We start from the raw sequence: 19,922 nt of genomic DNA on the forward strand, positions 1-19,922 counted from the left end.
CTGACTAATATAAAAATTGCAATAGAGCACATCACATAGTGATACACATTGTATTAATAAAATTGTACAAGTGGTTTCCTTGTGAATTAATTTAGAGTACCTCAGGACCTACCCCCTCCTTTTTAATGCAAAAGTTTACTTTCCCGTGCAAGCAAGAAAAATGCAAGAATTGCAGAACTATGCTTAGAAGCTCCGATTTATTCTAGGAGTTGAGTTTGAATCTGAAATATTAAAAGGGTAGGAATAATTCTACATTGTTTTTCAGGAGCAAAATTATTGTTGGCAGTTGATATTAAAGAAGAATGTGGTGCAGCAGATTTGTTTTTATTTATTTGTTTGTTTATTTGTTTTATTTGTAGATTATTTTAATCCCACCACTATTATTTTTATAAATAACTTAAGGTTTCCTCCCCCTATTTCCCCACAACAACAATCCTGTAATGTGAGTTAAACTGAAAGTGAGAGTCACTGGCCTTCATGCCTAAAATGAAACTAGAACTCACAGTCTCCTGGTTTCTAGCCTGGAGCCCTAACCGTTATATCAAGATGGCTCTTTAAAAAGCAATTGACCTCAAAGAGAAATCCATTGTTAGAACAGTCATCAAGAAATTTTATTCTTGGCTTCCTCACTATGAACCAATCATAACAATTAGGACACAAACAAGGCATGTCCAGCTGATCTTAAAATATAAGTTGGCTAGTATTCAGGGAGGTAGTTTGTTAACTGATGAGAACTGCTGTAACAAAATAACACCAATATTGTGGCAGCTACCTGGCCTACAGAAGTTCAAGATACTGGGTATTATCTACAAGCTCTTTCTGGATGAAACCTTGTTATTGTTACTACAGGTAGAATCTGCCCATCTGGTATGTACCAAGTGAGAGATCTGGTTGCAGATTTCTCCCCCCACTTCCCCAAAAAATTAAGTGGTGGAAGCCTAAAAGCAGATATCTTGGTTGAGGCCAACTTTCTTTGGAATGCTCTCTTCTTTATCTAGGAAAGCTATGCATTCTTGTAGAGACTTTGGAATGGAGACATCTTTTGAGGATGGATTTTATGAACTGTAGCTGTTGTGGTTTTTTTGAGACATAAGATGCATAGACTTGGTGGATGAGGTAATGTAGCTGTATACAAAAACATACCGAGTTTCCAAGCCTAAAGACTTGTGGACATTTGTTATTTTTGAGATCCAGCTGACATAACATTAAATTGCAGAATATTTTATGTGATGGAAATGATCTTGAGACTGAACTTATGCTGATAACTGTGGATTCAAACAGAAGATATGACACCTTGGTGAAACATTTAACATTGAAAGAGACTGAGATCACCTGTGTTTTACTCATGAAACTATTTTTCCATATTACAGAATAATAGATGATATGCCATTACATATTTTTTTGCTTAACATGGTACAACTTTCTGCTGCAGTTAATTTGAATCAAAAGTAAAAGAATCATTTTATTTTAGAGATTTATTTAATCAAAAATAGACATATGGATGTTTCATTTGTGAAAGCAAAGTTTAGGTGACTTTACCCAGCCTATTGTAGCACTTCCCTAGAAATATTGCCCCTTTTGGGTGTGAGAGATCATTTTGTATAGATTAAATGGTAGATTTATTTTGAGCATCAGTTATAATGAGTGAATCCTTCATGTGTCAGTGAGCAATGGCTGACATTGGAGAGATACATGAGGATTCCAATTTATTCCCAAGGTCATCTATTGAATACATAGCTTGGCCACATGGTCTTTCTCTGGAAAACATTAACTATTGAGTGACTGTTAATGCATAATGTCATTTTAGTAGATGTGCTTTCCGCAAATTGGTACCATCCTGATTTGTTGGATTATAGACCGCAACATTACCACCCAGCATTGCATTGTATATACTTCTCTGAGCTGCTCTAGACAAGATGTCACATGTTGATTGATCGTAGGGTGGAGTACTATCTCCTTATTTCTAAACAGTAGACTAGTATGAAAATACAATTGTGTTTCTAACAAATCAATCATTACTGGAGCAGTTTGGTTTCCCGCAGGAGGTGAAGGAGGTTAAGCCAAGAATTTTTTGGTTTATCAAAACTGATGTAAAAATTTAACATAAGACACAAGTCAACTCTCATATACTGGAATTGCAGGAACACCAAACAACTGTTGAAAAATGACCCATCCAATTTACTTATAAAAAAAACTAGCAACTTACTCTCCCTCCTTTCCATTGCTACCTTGGTCTTTTTTGTTGTCCAATATTTTAAGCCTAAACTAATTGTAGCTTGCCTCCATCTTGGCCCTCTTTCTAGAATACCAGTATAAATATGGAGGCCTTCTGCCATTGTTCACAGTCTTTATTTTGATTGAATGTTTTAGTGCAAGGGAAGCATTCTGACTGAAGTGAGAAATTGCCCAGTAGCTAGAACAAGAAAACATGTTTAGAGACTGGATCCCCAATGTGTTTTGGAAGGCACAATTCCAAGGGACTATTGATATGGATCATGTTGCTGCAGGAAAACTGTGGCAAGGGAAGGTGAAACAGCAATGCATGTAAGTTGACTGTTGAAGATCCTGAAGAAAATCTATTCCCTGCTAATGTAATATCATAACAATGTAGATTGGTGATTCGATTGACACTTTCCATTGGGCCATTAAATGTTTGGTTTTGGTTTTGACCTGATCTTAGCCATTATATTTATAAATCTTGCAGCATTATTTATTGCCTGATTCAATAAATTGTTATTAAGTGATGTACAATGCATGAATCAAGACAATTTGCTATGTAGGATAAACAGGAGATTGTTAATTATAGTTGCTTTCTGTTTATTCTCTTTCCCCTTATATCTACTTTGCCACTTAATTCTTAGGAAGTTTATTTTAATCCTCATTCTACTCTTTATTCTATTTTGGTACTTTATTCTTAGGAATAAAATGTTGGATTTTCATTTGATCATGTAATTAAAGAATTGGGAGTTGTTGCATTTTTGCAATAACAAAGTAACATAATTGTGACGATGTCAAGCCCCATCAGACTATCACATTCAGGCAACAAGAACCACATGGATGTCTGGAAAGATGTGTATTGATAAAACGGTATCGTAACAGACTCTTGGAAGTCTGTCAAAGAAATTCTTCAGACAATTTATATCTAATTAATTAAAGCAGATTTACTTTAAGTGTCTTTAAGTGTCTTTTTCATGTTTTCTTTCTTCCCAAGACAATGAATATCCTCCTCCTCCTCCTGATTTGTATGGATTTCCATCTCATTTGATCTCAGCTAAGCAATTCTGCCTGGTTCACAACGTCAAAAACCAATATACAAACATATAAAAACTCTTCATAATCAATTTAAAATTCTCCAATTTTCTTTTTAGCTTTTCCCCGTTACACATTCTGTCATATTTGATAGCTGCATCCACTTGGCCTGGATTACACCCCCATCTCTCTTTCTCTCCCTTCTGTCCCCCCCATGTGTGTTTGTGTCCGTCCGTCCATCCATCCATCCATCCATCCATCCATCCATCCATCCATCCATCCATCCATCCATCCATCCATCCATCCATCCATCTATCTATCTATCTATCTATCTATCTATCTATCTATCTATCTAAAATCTCTAGCACTCAAGATCCTGTTGTGTCATTTTGCTGCATCTATAGATCAAGTCACCATCTAAGCATCAAGTTTCTTCTGGCATGCCGTTTTTCTTCCTCCATGAAAAAACAGTTGCAGTATTGAAACTATGGCTAACATAACTTGAAGGAGAAAAAGAAAGCCAGATGGCTTGCTTGTCAGTATTCACTTGTACCATTACCCAGCTGGCAAGCAATTCAGAGGAAAAAGATGACAGCATGATCACATGTTCCTAAAGGATGGATGGAAGGACTCTAGGGAGGCAAAAACATGGAAAGGGAGGAACATGCAGCTGTCATGTTTTAAAAACGAATAAGGAGGGAGGTTTGTATCTACCACCTGGTGTGTTAAGGTTGCTCTAAGAAGGATAGTAGAGAAGGTTGACTCTCTCCTGGGGACAGTGCAAGAGAAATGGTCAATCTCAGATTTAGAAATCTGGTTATTATATAATCGGCATAGTGCAGGTTTTCAACCTGGTAAAATTTTCCACATGGCAGTAAAACATAATGTGTTTGTAGTTTATAAATTAATAATAGTTTGGGGATGTAAGGTAAGGATTACTTTCAGAAATGACTTGGTGTATAAAGAACCACTCTTGGCAGCTAATCTTATGGCTAGAAAAAAAGCTGAATAATATACACACAGACTATATTGATAATATGTAATCACTTTGCAACTGATTCACATGGCCTTTGCAATTGACATAGTCTAAATATAGATCTGAGAGCTTCTGGAGAAGAAGAATTTCTCCCAGGCCATCTGAGGATGAAACATTTATGACATTAAACATTTACGCTGTGTATAAAATTCATTTCAGTGTCCAGTTTAATTAAAGATTGGGCCAGTGCTCCCTTATATTCCTTAGGATAATTGCTTTCTAGGTTGAAGAGACAAACTGAACTGTGACAGTCTGCTGTTCTGATCCAACGGCAAAGCTAAGGAGATCCATGTGTGATGCCATGTATGCTCTCTTCACATAATCATAGATTATCTCTCGGTGAAGGAATGGAAATGGTTGGTGGTAGGCAATGGAGAAAAGAGGCAAGTTAAGCAGTTGGCAAAGTGTAAGTGGTGCAGGCAAGCTGAGATAGGAATGAATGGTACATTATGATTACTAGGACCATGAATGGTACATTACAGGTTATGGTTATCTACAGAGAATATACATCATCCTAAACTTGGTATCTCTGTTGCGCTTGTTTTGAAAGAAGAGCTTGGAAATGTTCTTTCATTGAGACTTTCTGGTCGAACATAGCAAAATAACAAATAGTTTTATAGTGTACTGAACCTTTTCAGATTTTTAGCTGAAAATGAAAAAAAGCTAAAATGATTTTTAGATTGAACAATTAAGACAATTAACAAGGGGTTAAAGGGATCCTGGTTGTATTTAAGGAGGAATAACAATTGTGATAGTAATTGCGGTAATGAAGATCATAAGTTACTATCTTTCCCCCCTTCTTTTGTTTTAACAGTATTGCTTCCAGCATGACTCCTTTTTCCCCTTCCTTCCTTTATATGTGTATTTATTTTTTATTTTATTCAAGTAAAAATTCTCAATAAAAATTCTATATAAAAAAGAAATGTTCTGTCATTGCTTCCATTCTGAAAGGATAACTTCTTCCCAGTTTTGGAATGAAAAGCTAAAGAAAGAGAGCTCAAAGAAATATTGTCTGAAAAATGTAGGAAATAAGGGGAACAATGTGAACTATGTACAGCTGGCTGCCAATATGGATGAGTTCAAAAATGTTTTTCATCTCCTTTTCCAATAATGCCTAGGTCAGCTAGATGTCATGTTCATTTGCCCCCAAGATTTGGCATTACCAAAAATAACCTGTTCCACCTTCCGAAACCATTATCCATGTCTCCTCCTTTCTGTCTTTCATCATGAACAGTTAGGTTAATTTTTTTGGACTATATGCACATATTATAGTAAGCTTTTGTTTAAAGTGGATTTGAAAGAAAATATTTTTCTAAGATGATCTATCACCCAGCCAGCACACTACCAGTCTCATTTATTCTTGGGACTCCAAATAGCCCAATGGTATGGCCATCCTATAGTTTTATATGTTCTGTATCTAAAAATGCATATGGTAGGATATTGCCATGATAGAGGTTTTTTTTTTGCAGACTTAGAAGTGACTCTGAGGACCACCAAGGTAATTTGAGGCCATGCAGCTCTGGGAAATGTGTGACCTCAGTTGCTATGCCTCTCTGAAATTCTTTTTCCAGTGGAAATTGAAGCATGAAAATCTTTTTTTTTGCACTTTGTCTTAAAGATTGGAATAGATTTCTTGTAAGAATTAAGAGAAATGTCTTAATGGTAAAAGCTCTAATAATGCAATATGGTGCATTGCAGATCCTATATTTAGCAGTCGGTTAGACTAGGTGACCTCCTAGCTACTTTACAACACAGTAAATTCTATATAAAATGAAGCTATTCATCTACTACATTATTAGAAATCAGCGTCTTGCATTTCATCCATTTAGAAGCTTTCCCTGGGGAAATGTAATAATATACAAATTGCTTTAATGATTACACTGGAATGGCCGAGTCTGAAAGAGTAATGGTGGAAACATTTAGAATGAAATTATATTTTTATTTTGTACTGTGTTGGCCCCCAAATGTAATTTCTTTCTTTGAATGAATTTCATTAGATTGTTTTTCTTAATGATTCTCTGTGCATTGCCAACCCTTTTCCCTTCCTTTGCAGAGTAACAGCCTTTGACATTAAGAAGAAAGTTTGTGACAATGAGTTACTGGAACTTGGAGAAAAGAAATTGTCTTCAGTACTGCAGACATTTTTTGGTGGACAATAGTGTTTTTCATGGTAAGATGAATATTATCGCTTCAGGTTTTTTGTTGTCTCCATTTACTTACTTCCATTTAAGTACATCTAAAATTACACTGTGGTGCCTCCTAAATCAATGGCTCCTATTTATTCTTATTTATCTCTTATGAAGCCATATAAAAGCTGAATTTAGTTTTGAAAGTGGATTACTTGCTTACTCATTGGCTGCATTTTGTGCAATTTGTAATGGCAACCAACGTAATGTTTGCATTCTGTGGAAATCTTTAAGCTATTGATCCAGATTCCAGTGTTGTCTGTTGTGTTAGTTGTAGGTGTGTTTCCTATCCTGTCAATTGCAAAATGAATCGGTTTGATATGCCCTTTTAAGTTAGGGTCCAGGATAGAATGTACTAAATTCTATGATTTTACACTACTGAAAATTTTTATTGTCATTGACTAAAATAAAACAAAACAAAATGGGATCAAAATGCATTTAAGAATATTTTTTTCAAAATAAAATAGGTTGTCAAATATGTCATTTTATCTATTTGATGTGCTGCTTATGGTTCTATATTACTACTGTCCAGTTTGCTATTTTAGAATGTATCTATTATTTCATTTCTAAATTACTATTAAATAGTCATTTACTGTGTTTCTCTGAAAATATGACTTGTCCTGAAATTAAAGCCTTGCCACATATTTCGGGTGGGCAAAAATATTAGCCCCACTGAAAATAAGCCCCTTGGACAATCCCCCCCTCTGGCCAGGCAGAGCACCGCTCGCCGACCTAGCGGTATCCTGAAGGCGCCAAGCCGCGGGAACGAGGTGGGGGGCAAAGGTGCTCATGTTGCTTGGTGCTTTCAGGGTACCGCTAGGTCGGTCAGCAGCACTGTGCCCAGCTGAAGACGGGGGGTTGCCAGGCAGCTGCTCTCTTGCGAGTGGGCTCCTGAAGAGCCGGGCATAGCCTCAGGGTCGAATGGCTATGTTGCACTGTTGCAGCAACAACACAGCAGCCATGAGGAGACCACATTTGTGAGCAGCCGCCCGGCAACCCCCCTTTCCAGCTGGGCATAGAGCCACTTACCGACCTAGTGGTACCAGGAAGGCACCAAGCAACCTGAGCGCCTGTTCGCCGCCCTGTGCCTCCCACGGCTCGGCGCCTTCGGAATGCCCCTAGGTGAGTGAATGGGGCTCGGCATGGCTGGAGAGGGGGGGGGTGTTGCACAAGCGGCTTTTCCGCTCCCCACTCGTGCGACTCTCAGGCTCACGATGCCCTTGGCTAACTTTACAGTACCTGCAGAGCCAGGGCATCTCCGCTGCTGGTGCCACCCGCCGCTTGGTTTTTTTTTTTGCGGCTTTCAAAGCAAGGAGGAAGGATGCCACTCTGGGAGTACGCTCTATGGTTGTGTGCTGCAGAGCATACAACCATAGGGCATACTCCCAGAGCAGCATCCATCCTCCGTTGCGACTTCCAAAGTACGGAGGTAGGATACCGCTCTGGGAGTATGCTCTATGGTTGTACGCTTCCATAGAGCATACTCCCAGAGCAGCATCCGTCCTCTGTCAACAGCACTGTGCCCGGCTGGAAAGGGGGGGTTGCCGGCGGGCTGCTCGCGAGCGTGGTCACCTCATGGCTGCTGTGTTGCTGCTGCAACAGCGCAACACAGCCATTCGACCCTGAGGCTGTGCCCAGATCTTCGGGAGCCCGGTCGCAAGGGAGCAGCCACCCAGCAACCCAAAAACAATAAGCCCTCCCCTTTAATAAGCCCAAGGCCATATTTCGTGAGTCAAAAAAATATAAGACCCTGTCGTATTTTTGGGGAAATACGGTAATAATATAACATCTCTTTAGAAACTTACTGGACATGCACTTTTGAAGTCAATAAGATATGCAGTTAACCTGTCTAAGTAATTGTGAAAATCTTATGGTTTGGGTCATACTTAAGGGTAGACTACTCAAGATAGAAACATTCCTAATTTCTTTTTATATACCATTAATTGCAGTATAATGATAGATTGATCTTGACAGCAATGATGGGGAGCCCAGATGCTTTCCATACTGTTTCTAAAAAAAATCACGCACATCCCTTGCTCTACTGAGTGGGAAAACAAACAACACTCCTATTAAGCTAATGGGCGGGGGGAAATCAATACTCTATTGTAATTAAATGAATATAAGTCTAAATGGACTTACATTTATATGAATGTGCTTCTCAAAGTCTATTTTTGCACGCTTGTCCTTTAAAACTATACTACATAACATGTTATATGAACTATACATCAGGGGCAAAAATGTCACTCAGAATCACATGTTAAGTTGCAGTTAAGATTTATTACTCATGCCTATATACGAGAATCTAATTAACTGTTAACATTAAATTAGTGCTAGATAAGAGTCAACAGAATCCAAGGAGTGCTGGATTTGGATTGGTTATGGGAACATAATGACTCCAGACTGATTCTTCTCTTGATTCCACTACATGATACTACATATCAGTCTTGTACATTTTTTAAAAAATGGCAACATGAAAAACAGTCTCAAAATGAGCAGCTTGTATAATTGTGGTGGTGTAAGGTCCCGTAAGAAGTACCTGAATAAATAAACGAAGATACATTAATGAATCCTGCTGAAGGTCAAATTTTAAACTATTTCTGGCAAGAATCAATGACTTGCAAGCACAAGCAAAAACTGAATTTATTGCTTGAACTTAAATCTACAGAATAACTCACTAGAGGGCAGCATATGATTTGGAATGAACAATATCATTTGCAAATGTTTTCAGTTTGCAGCCTGAAATCATTTACAATTAGCATTCTCTGGTCTCGGGATACTATTATTAAGAATTACTTTATTTAAAATAATATGTAATGTCAAAGAATGTGATGCTTATAAATGGAGAAAAAGAATTACTAAAGTTATATAAATTATGCTCAGTATACCATTAAAACAATTGAGTGTATCTAATCAAGTACATTGAATTATTTTATGATATGAAAAAGAATATAAATCTTTGAACTTAATGCAAAAATCTTCACTGTACTATAATTTTTAATACTTTAAAAAAAGAACGAAAAGGAACAAAAATTAAGTACAGGAAAAAATACCTACTAAAAAGTATAAATATTTGGTTTCTGACTTCCAACTTCTGTGTATTCCAACTATTTTACATTGCTTATAATCATAAACTTTAGAAACCTTAGTCTAAATATTTGTATTTGCCATGATATATAGTATACATGGAAATCATTTTTGCCTAAATTTAAACTCACTCATTCTCTCTCCCCCCCATGTGTGTGTGTGTGTGTGTGTGTGTGTGTGTGTGTGAATATAAGTTCCCAGTCAGATATTGTCAATCTGTCTTTTTTCAACGTTGTGTAAAGTAAAGTGACCAGATTTTAAAATTGGTTAAGCGGGACACCATTGACGGGTGGTGGTGGTGGTGGTGTGTTCTTGATTAAAATTTTTGCCGCCCGGTGCTGTGGTTGAGGTGAAGCTGCCAAAGCTTCCGCCGGCGCCCCCACCCGTGGCAGCGGCGGTGCCACCTCCCTCCCCCTCCGCTCGGAGCACCTGAGCTGGGCACCACGTTATCCCTGCTGCCTCCTCCTCCTCCTCCGCCGTGCTTTTGAGAAGCCATGGAGCCTTTTGTTTTCTGCTCCCGCCCCCTTCCTAGTGGCTCCCGCGGCCTCATGGCTCCTCAAAAGCACAGTGGAGGAGGAGGGGACAGGGGTAATGCGGTGCCAAGCTCAGGTGCTCCGAGTGGAGGGGGAGGCGCCGCTGCCATGGGTGGGGGTGCCAGCGGGAGCTTGCTCAGCCGCAGCACCAGGTGGCAAAAGTTTTAATCAATAACACCCCCCCCCCTATTCCATTCCCAGGCAGAAGAAAGAGATTCTGGGGAGGGGGCTTGGCTGGTCATTGGAAGGCATTTGAGAAGGAGAAAAGCAGGCAAAGAAACCTCTCAAGAAGTTCCAGAAGCAGCTGCTTCTCCTCTGGGCTGGAGGGAGGGGAGGAGAAGGAAGGAAGGAAGGAAGGAGAGAAGGAGGGAGGGAGGAAGGGAGGGAAAAAAGGAAGGAAGAAAGGAAGGAAAGACGGGAGGGAAGGAAAGAGGGGAGGGAGGTGAAAGGGAGGAAGGGGAAAGGGAGGAAGGGAAAAGGACACCTTTTATTGTCCTTGTCTTGTAAAAGCCCTGCAGGCTGCGACCCTGAGCTTGGCTCCTTCCCCGGGCACGGCCCACCTGCTCTGCCGGCCCCGCTTCCTTCCGAAGCAAAGCTCCCGGGCGTCGGCTGCCTCTTTGTCAGAAGGCAAGGCAGAGCTGCCCCGATCGAAGCCGTTTCAAGCAGGGCAGCGGGGAGCAGGGTGGCCATCTGCCCGGGGAAGCCGGCGGGCTTGTTGCAATTGCTGTGGTGGGCTGCAACGCCCTACCTTCTGTGGGGACCTCTGCTCCAGGCGCGTACATGCAAAGCGTGGGGCCGAGCTGGGAGGGGCATCACACCGGGGCCGAGAGCACTCAGCCTGCCCTCTGTCTGCGTCCCCCTCTGGGGATGGAGCAGCTGCAGCCCGGCCGCTGCAGGTAAAACAGCCGGGAGCCTCTAGGGTGTTTGGAAAAGCCAGATGCACCCCTGGGTAAAAACTCTCATTGCAAGTATTGCAAAGCCCATCTAAAAATCGGGACTTTTTAAAAATGCCAAGAGATGCGGGACAGATTGTTCAAAAGCGTGACTGTCCCGCCAAAAGCGGGACATCTGGTCATCTTAGTGTAAAGTCTGTCCTCCCAGCTGTAAACATATATCTTAGTAAGTTATAGTGTTATTTATTCATAAGATATGGGATTACATCTAATAAAAAGAATTGTGGTTTCATTCAAATTATTAAAATTCTCTGAAAGATGCTGTGTATGTGTTGGGACATTACTAATACAGGTGAGCAATAGTTTAAAAGGTGAAACATTGTCTTTGGGCCTTGGATTGAAATGCTTCCCCCCCGCAATTCCTGTTTCAAGTTCAGTTTTGTTTTCCTATATCAGTTGAATTTATCATGAGAAATGGTGCTAGCTTGAACCAGTTCTTGGAAGCCACAGAAATCAATGATTAGTAGTCTTGATGACCATGTGACTTCTGCTGTAAAAACAAAATGCTGGACTAGAAGAGAAAGGGTGTTGCTTATGTTTTTAGGACTCTACAGCTCAACTTTTTGCAGGCCTTAACATTGACTCTACATGCAGTTCTGGGCTGGAAGTTTCTTTGATGCTAGCAATGTCTGCTTTTGTTGCAGTTTATTTTCAGTGGTTTTCTGCTAGCTATGTAGTAAAACTAGAAATCAAAGCCCTGGCTAAAGACTGTGGATTCATTCAGAAATGCTGAAAAAAGCACAAGCCTAAAGTGCTACAACTTGAAATAACAAGAATTGAAATAGAATAGAATGGAATAGAGTGGGTAGTCCCAAAGGTGCTTTTTCAAGAGGCAACTGGACTTTTTGGGCTTTGAAGATGTTTCATAGAAGCGAAACATCTTCAAAGGAAAACCAAAAAGGTTACTCTTGTAAAAAAACAAACACCTTGGGACAACCATGACCTGAATGTCTAAGAATTTCCATAGACAAGAGAATTGGTAGGATTGTCAGTGGAGAATAGATGCAATAGGCTCTCATTCATTCGTGTCTCCCCATTGTATTAGTTGTGGTTTCAAAGAAAGCTGGTTTAGAGAAGTCAGAAGAATTAAAGACCAGGGAAGGAACACTATCAGAGCTGTCAGACCTGGTGATCCAGATAAGATAAGAAGTACAATCCATGAGTACTAACACTACCTTCATTGTAAAGTCACAGTAACTGAATCTTGCAAGACTGAAAGCATTGATCTTCTTAACTTTAACTTTCCAGGAATATTTCTAAGACGCTTCCTGTACCTCTTTTCTTCTGGGGGCTAAGATACTTTTTGCACAAAGCTTGTCTATATTGCAGTGCTTCCTTTTATCTGCTAAAGTAATTCTCACAGACCATTACAAGCACTTGAATGCTCTTCTTCTTTTCTCCCCCATAATTACTACAGAACTTGACTTCATTCTTTTTTCCTGTGCAAGTGGTATGCTGATGGCTTTTGGCAGTGATAGTTGAAACTTACACCCACTGGCGTTGCAGATCGTGGTTTCTGAATAAAGTATAATTCAATAGGCTCACACAATGTACTGACATTTAATTCATGGATTTAACTTAGTGTATGGTGTAAATCTAGTATATTATGAGTTATTCATTTAAGCAAACTATGGTTTAGTTTGTATGTGAACCACAGATTATTTGCATAAATTGACTTTGATTTGAATCTGTATCTCATTTTGATGTATAGAAATGTCCTTGGCAAATGGTCTTTGCCATGGAATTTTATTCAAGCCAGTTGAATGTTACATATTTTCATATCTTCTATTGTTGACTTGATCCAATGATGTGGCCTAGAGAAATTTGGATCCCCGAGCTTATGCTCTCCAGATGTTGGGAATGCAGCTGCCAGGTAGATCTGTAGCCCAACTCAGATGGAACGTATCAAATTGAAAAAAAAATATGCTTATTTTTATTATTTTTATATGAATGTAAGTACTTGCTTGCTTGCTATTAACAATAATAGTTTTTTATGCAATTGTTGTCTTTCCTTTGGGTTAAAAAGGGTAGGTTATTTAATTTTTTGCCTATCTGATCCCTATTTTATTTTTTTGCAGCAGAAACCTGATTTCATGTTAATTTTGATATGAATATAAAAAGGAGCAAAAACTAATATCCATAGCTGAAGCTAGAATTACAATTAGCATATATTAATTCAAATTCTTATCATCTTGGAAACATAATATTCACCAGGTTAATGGCAGAAGTAGAGAAGACTGCAGATATGAGATTAGCATCTCATTTTTTATTACATGAGAGTAAGATATGGAAAGTTTTTGAAACAACTAAGGTGGATTAAGGAGATTAAAAAAAATAGTGGCCTGGCAGTTAACTGAAAACCTGGAACTTCTCTATATTTTCAAAACATTGTTGCTGCTCTCTAATGAGAGGTTGGTGTGTTTGAATGTATATGTGGAGAAATAAGAGAATTAGAAGTTTTGGTTTTTTCTCATAGTAAGTAGATAATAAGGACATGTTCTCTCATTACAGATTACAGGTGGATTTAAATAATAGGAAGGCAGATTCCAACTGAAGGTTAGAAAAACAATTAACAGTCAGAGCATTTTGAGAATAAATGCAGTAAACCAGAAAAGTAATGAGTTCCCCTTCACTGAATATTTTCACCTAGAGGTTAGACGCCCATCTGTCTGAGAGGCTTTAATTTGGATTTCTTAGCAAAAAAAGGGAAAATGATCAAAATACCTCAGTGATATGATTCTTTAATTCTACTAAGAACGACTTCTCAATCATACGGTTAGAAAGTCTTGAAAACTATTATCATTGGGAATGATTACTTCCCTCCCAATTACATTGCTAGTTTCTAAAATTAATTATTTTTAGTCCATAATTTTCTAAAGAGATAGTGTGTCCATAGGGACTTGAAATGTATATGTAGGAGGTATAATATGTGTGAACTCACACTTAACTTTTAGGTTCCCTGCTGAAGAGTAGCTAGTGGCAAATCCCTCTGTACCAGAATATGTTAATAATTTTAAAATCTGCTAATTGGCCACAGAGAACTCTCCCACTAGTCTTAATCATGTAACAGAACTATCCAGCTCCCTGCTATGAACAGGCTTCTGGGCAACAATTTTGCAGGCCCAGAATGCCTGGCGGTTGCTAAATTGCAGATGGCTGATCTGTTTGTTTGAATATTAATTTATTTGGAACCATACATTTAGAACTTAATAATTAATAACATTTTGAGTTGCAACTTAACTTGTTTTCATATGAAGCTAATGACGCCTGGTTGATTTATTTTTTTCAGTCTCAGTTATGTGAGATCTATCCTAACATTAAGTGGAAAGAGGACATGATTTTTCCAGACAGCTAAATTTGTTTTATTGATTCTGGGATTTTGGGGTGGGTGAGAACAGGGCTGGAAACATAATTGTTTGCCATTCGTTTCATTCCTCACCTAGTGGTGAACTTTTTTGATTGACAAATAAATTTTACAAAATAGTCCTGAATTCACTTTGCTGAAGATGGTTGTCCTCTTTTGATCCCTTCCTTGGATGCATCAATATTGAGCGAACCGAGCAATCTTAGGATCCTGTCATGTTAAATCAATCATGCTCTGGCATGCCAGCACCTGCTGTTTTTCTGGTTATTAGAATTAACTACAGTATATCCCTATACAGGTAGTCCTCAACCTATGACTACAATTGAGCCCATAATTTATCTTGCTAAGTAAGAAATGTGTTAATTTGTTAATTTCTCACTTGAAATTTGAGTTTTGCCCCGTTTTGTTACTTTTCGTGCCACATTTGTTAAATGAATCACTGCAGTTTTTAAATTAGTAACAGGGTTGTGAAAAGAATCTGGCACCCCCTTTGATGTTTCTTGTCAGAAGGTCACAAAAGAGGGTGACATAACTCCAGAACACTGCAACCGTCATAAATGTGAGTCAGTTGTCAAGCATCCAGATATAAATCATGGGGATGCTGCAATGGTCATAAGTGTGAAAAATTGTCATAAAGTCACTTTTTAAAGTGCCGTTGTATCTTTAAATGGTCACTAAATAACATCTCAGAATGTGACAGAACTGTTTTAAGTTGAGGACTACATGTAGTTGATTTAAACTATCATTAGAATGTGTTGCAGATCTTGTTGTTTTATACGTGGGTACTTTATGTAAGAGAACTCAAATGATGAGTCACAACTTTTGGACCTCTCTAGGCAGCCTGAGCTTTGTGCTTCTTTTACTCCTTGCAGAAGGTGATGCTTCCTTACAGGGAAGCCAGCCTATCTGGGGTGCCTGGAAGGGGCAGGTGAGCTCAGCTCCAGGACCCAGGAAAAGCTGCCCCTGGAAGAGAGGCAAAATGAGACTAGGACAGTAAACCTCAGCCATCGCCGGATCCTCTTTGTGCAGCACCAAATAGTGGTTTGGAGCTGTTGAAGGAGCCATTGCTATAAGCACAAAGGCTACTGAAGAAAAGTCCTGGCTATAGGAATGTAATGATATGTGAGAATGACTTTGGCCGATAGAAGGAGGTGCAGCAGACTAGACAATAGATAAGTAAGAGGCAATTGAGCCCACAGAATATGCACAACTGCATACGGCAAGCTCTCACAAAGGAACCTCCTTAGTTTCTTGCATGCAAATGTGCGTGAGGAAGAGATATACTTTCAGACTTACAAGATTCTGTTGATATAGTTTCACAATACAGTTACAGCTATTACTTCTAGGTGTGCTTCTTGCCTGGTGTACCTTCAAGACTGACATCGATATTTAGACTGATCTTGTAAGTCTGAAAGTCTGAAATCTTCCTCTCCTGTCATCTTCACAGTCCAATAAATTAGGGAGGGTCCTCCCCTGTGGTATTTGGACTCAGTTCACTTATATGGCCATGGTCATCTTCTTCCTGTTCCATGATCATTCCCACATGCCATCACAAAAATTGTGTTCTGACAGCAATCCAAAACTGAATGTCTGAGCTTAGATTGCATAGTAACAGCTGGATAGGGTAGGGATGCCAGATTGCATCCCTACCTGCCTGACAAGTGTCTTGTCAGAGCATTTTGTCAGTTTTATTTTTACATGTGGACGGTTACATAGATTCATTTATTATTTTATGGGTCACGGGAACACAACATCTGAGAAACCCCTTTCTAATGAGTTTGGATTGGTGGGCCTATTTGAAATTTGAAGAGCATATTGTACAGCCAGTACTCTTTAGAAAGATGAGAGGGTGACAAAGAGGAGATTAATAAGAGAGGATCTTTGCAAGGAATAAGACTGGGGAAGGAATACACTGACTACTTTCTCAAAGATAAGCTTAATACTTGTGAAGGAAGCAGGCACAACAAGCTTTAAAAGAGTATAATTTATAGAAATTTTTCTTTAGGACTAATAATTCTTAAAGCAGGGAAATTCAGATACCAACAATAGGTCGTATGGAGGTAAAAAACCAGCAGGGGAGGGATGCTTTTCAGTTTACTGCCTAAATGGATGATTTACTACTTTGGGGGCATAATCCATGCTTTTTTTTTTTGAATGGGCTTTTGGCAATCTAGGAGCAAGTTTGTTCCCTTGAAATCAAATTGTCTGAACCAGTGATGCTTAGATAATGAGAGAGATATGTAGGTGAGACAAATTATATAATAACTTTATTGCCTTCCTAATATTAGTTGCCTGAACTATGAAATGGACAGCAAATATATTGGATGAATAAAATAAATAAATGATAGCTCTACTATCTTCAATTTATGACTATTCGTTCAATGCCTATTTCAAATTACAGTGGTGCTAAATCAAAAGAGTTACCACTCCTGTTCAAAGTTATGACCATTGCAGTGGTCCTTTGGTCATGTGATCAAAATTTGGATTCTTAGCATTCATACCCTTAGGGAAACCTTGTGCAAACTCTTGTAGATCTGCTGAAAGCCCTATGCGAACAGGATTTAGGAAAGAAGGCCTGGTGTGAAGGTCTGGTTTCCTCCGATAGGCCTCATGGGCTTCTCCACAGCAGGAGAAAACCACCTGAAGATAAGCAATGTGTGGTTGATCCTTGGGAGCGCCGAGTGATGGGGGCAATCACGCAGTTCCCCAAGGCTTCCATACTTCAGAGAACAGTGTGAGGCAGACTTTGTGAGTGGCACTAGGACTGAAGTAGGAGCCTGGGGCAGTGACAATTGAATGAGACTGCTGAAGGCCCTGGGCCTCCACTTCACACCAGATGCTGTGGTCGAGTACTGCTGTGCAGAGTAGCCTAGATCAGTGTTTCCCAACCTTGGCAACTTGAAGATGTCCGGACTTCAACTCCCAGAATTCCCCAGCCAGCATTCGCTGGCTGGGGAATTCTGGGCGTTGAAGTCCAGACATCTTCAAGTTGCCAAGGTTGAGAAACACTGGCCTAGATGGAGAGGGAAATAGGCAGGTGGGGAGTTGTAGTTCCCTCACTTTCTGAGGCATCCTTGTGTTCTGATTAATGACCTGCATGGTCTCTTAATGATTGCAACTGAGAGTACCAGTTGGGTGGTCTTTGAGTGAAATGATCATGTGGGTGCCTTGAGTTAAAACCACAATGATTTGCAACTTCAATTCCAGTCCCAATTCTGATCACAAAGAGCAGATGGTCTGTTCAAAGACCATTGCTGCCTGAGAGAATGACACAGCCTGAATCACCCTCAGCTTCTCAAGAAAAAGTCATCCCTGTTATTTCAATCTTTTCATTCAACCTTTCAAAGTGGAAAGGACCAAGACAGATGTCAGAACTGTAATTTTCTGCAATTGAGAGTAGCCTCCTCTCCTACATCTGCAGATTGCAAGGAAAAATAAGTATGGATGGATAGTGCCTGCCAGAACAGATTTACCAACTGGATAACATATTCTGGAATGAGAGAACGCTTTTGAATATTACCGGCAGGGGCCAGCAAATATCTCAAAAAGAAGAATGTTACTGTCCACAAAAACCTGGTCGAGCACTAAATAAACGCACAGTCTGTGCTTGTTAAGCTCAAACGTTTTATGACTGAAAAACTGCCTGAAGATTCTTTATTATGCTCTAATGTTATTAGAAAAAAATGTTCCTATCACTTTTTGCATGATACGAATATTCTGATCTTAACAAATTTCTAGTCACAAACATTCAGGCTGTCATAGTAGTTATCTGTTTCTCCAGGGAGATTCTGTCTGCCCTGAAGGAAAAATTGTCATACATATCAACCAAAGAGAAAGAGAGATATCAAATAATTTTGTCACTATTTTCATAACAGGATTCTTCAGGATAGTATACAGTTTCCTTCCATATGCTCCACACCTTGCAGTGAATGGATTGGATAAATTTGGGTGTGCCTCACTTCTGTTTAAAATTAATACAAGCAAAATTTGTGTGTGGAAGTTGCCCTATGAAAAGCCCTTCTTGGCTGAAACATAAAGTGCCTGCTATTTAACAACTAGATTTTTTCATAGTTCAACTATGCTTTGGTTTTTATGTTTCTGTTTGCACCTTAGGCCTTCTGTCAGGGGGTTTTCTTTTCTATTCTTTTCATTTTTATTATTTCCAGTCATCCAGCTCGATAACATTCTTGTATTGGTTCATCTAAGGCAGTGGTTCCCAAACTTGGCAACTTTAAGACTTGTGGACTTCAACTCCCAGAGTTCTCCAGCCAAAAGAGCTAGCTGAAGAATTCTGGGAGTTGAAGTCCACAAGTCTTAAAGTTGCCAAGTTTGGGAACCACTGATCTAGGGCAAATATTTAAATTAACAAAACAGGGAAGACGGGAAGAATATGGCTTTGGAATTCTTCCCAATCCTTTAAGATTGCTCTGAGTCACATGGCTGGGAAGGAGGACAAAAACATTTTCCTCACATTCACCTCACTTCCAACATGGAAGTTGTGATCATCAGTCTCTGCTTTCATTGGCACCAAGAATCTTGTTTACTGGTAGTATACAGGTAGTGCCAGAGTCTAGACATATGATTGTAATGGAGCCTGCTGTATGGTTGTATGTCATGATGGTTGTAAAAGGTACAATCCTGTGTTTCTATGCATTTCTTTTCTACGTGAAGCCCTTTGTTAGTTCTTTGAGTAAACAGAAGAAAAGGAAATACAAACAATTCATTATAATAACATTCTCTAACAAAATATCCTTCCTCCCCATTGTGTTGAAATTACAACTCAAAGAATTATTAGTTAGGAGAAACTTTTTCCATTAGGAAGGCTGTTTTATATTACGTGAAGAATTGCTGTCCATCATTATAATCATTCTTGTTTTGAAGAATCTGGGGAAGCAATTGTGTCATTTTCCTATTCCCAATAGCCAAAGTAGAACACATGTGAGAGATGCATACATAGTTTGTATGTCTGCCAGGTGAGTTTTTTCCTTAAAAAAAACAAACAACTGTCTAAAGTGCCCACATATTCTGTGCGAGAAATTGCCCACCTCTCTCAGTTAAATCCAGTTTCAAGTACAAAAAATTAAAGTCATTGCCGGTAGCTGCATTAAATTAAGTAATGTAGACATGTCCAGAATGTATTAAAGCTTGTTTTAAATGTTTATATATGTAAAGATATATATCAATTCATCTGCAAAATGGCTCTGTTGATTTTTAGAATTGGCTGCCATTCACTTTTGAAGTTCTCAACATTTTACAAAAGATTTTGGTATATAAAAAGAAAGTCATTTCTCTAATACATTAGTTAATGTATGCTGTGGACATATTAATTGGAAGTATGGAGTTAATTATTCTGAAAAGTTCACCTGCTGTTTTTAACATTTCAAATCTATTTTACAAATCTAGGAACATTCTTTGTTAAATTCATTACTTTTAATAAAGTAAGAGGGGAAGAGGGGAAAAGAATTGTGTGCTGGCTTTCTTCTAAGGAAGAAATTAAATTAAAACTAAAAAGTGCAT

The 19,922-nt window shown here is 39.0% G+C and overlaps 1 protein-coding gene across 3 annotated transcripts in view; it reads left to right on the top strand.

The window, feature by feature from the left end:
• The window catches only part of PLCH1 (phospholipase C eta 1), a 124,028-nt gene that overhangs the window by 7,324 nt on the left and 96,782 nt on the right, over positions 1-19,922 (top strand). For all 3 annotated transcript variants that reach the window (XM_087725334.1, XM_087725335.1, XM_087725337.1), the window contains exon 2: positions 6,339-6,455. In XM_087725334.1, the coding sequence (XP_087581460.1) occupies positions 6,377-6,455 (79 nt within the window). In that variant the 5' untranslated portion in view covers positions 6,339-6,376. The remainder of the gene's footprint in view (positions 1-6,338; positions 6,456-19,922) is intronic.

Source organism: Thamnophis sirtalis, unplaced genomic scaffold (assembly GCF_051295495.1).
Source record: "Thamnophis sirtalis isolate CommonGarterSnake01/CBP01778 unplaced genomic scaffold, rThaSir2_p1.2 scaffold_11, whole genome shotgun sequence".
Classification (NCBI taxonomy): domain Eukaryota; kingdom Metazoa; phylum Chordata; class Lepidosauria; order Squamata; family Natricidae; genus Thamnophis; species Thamnophis sirtalis.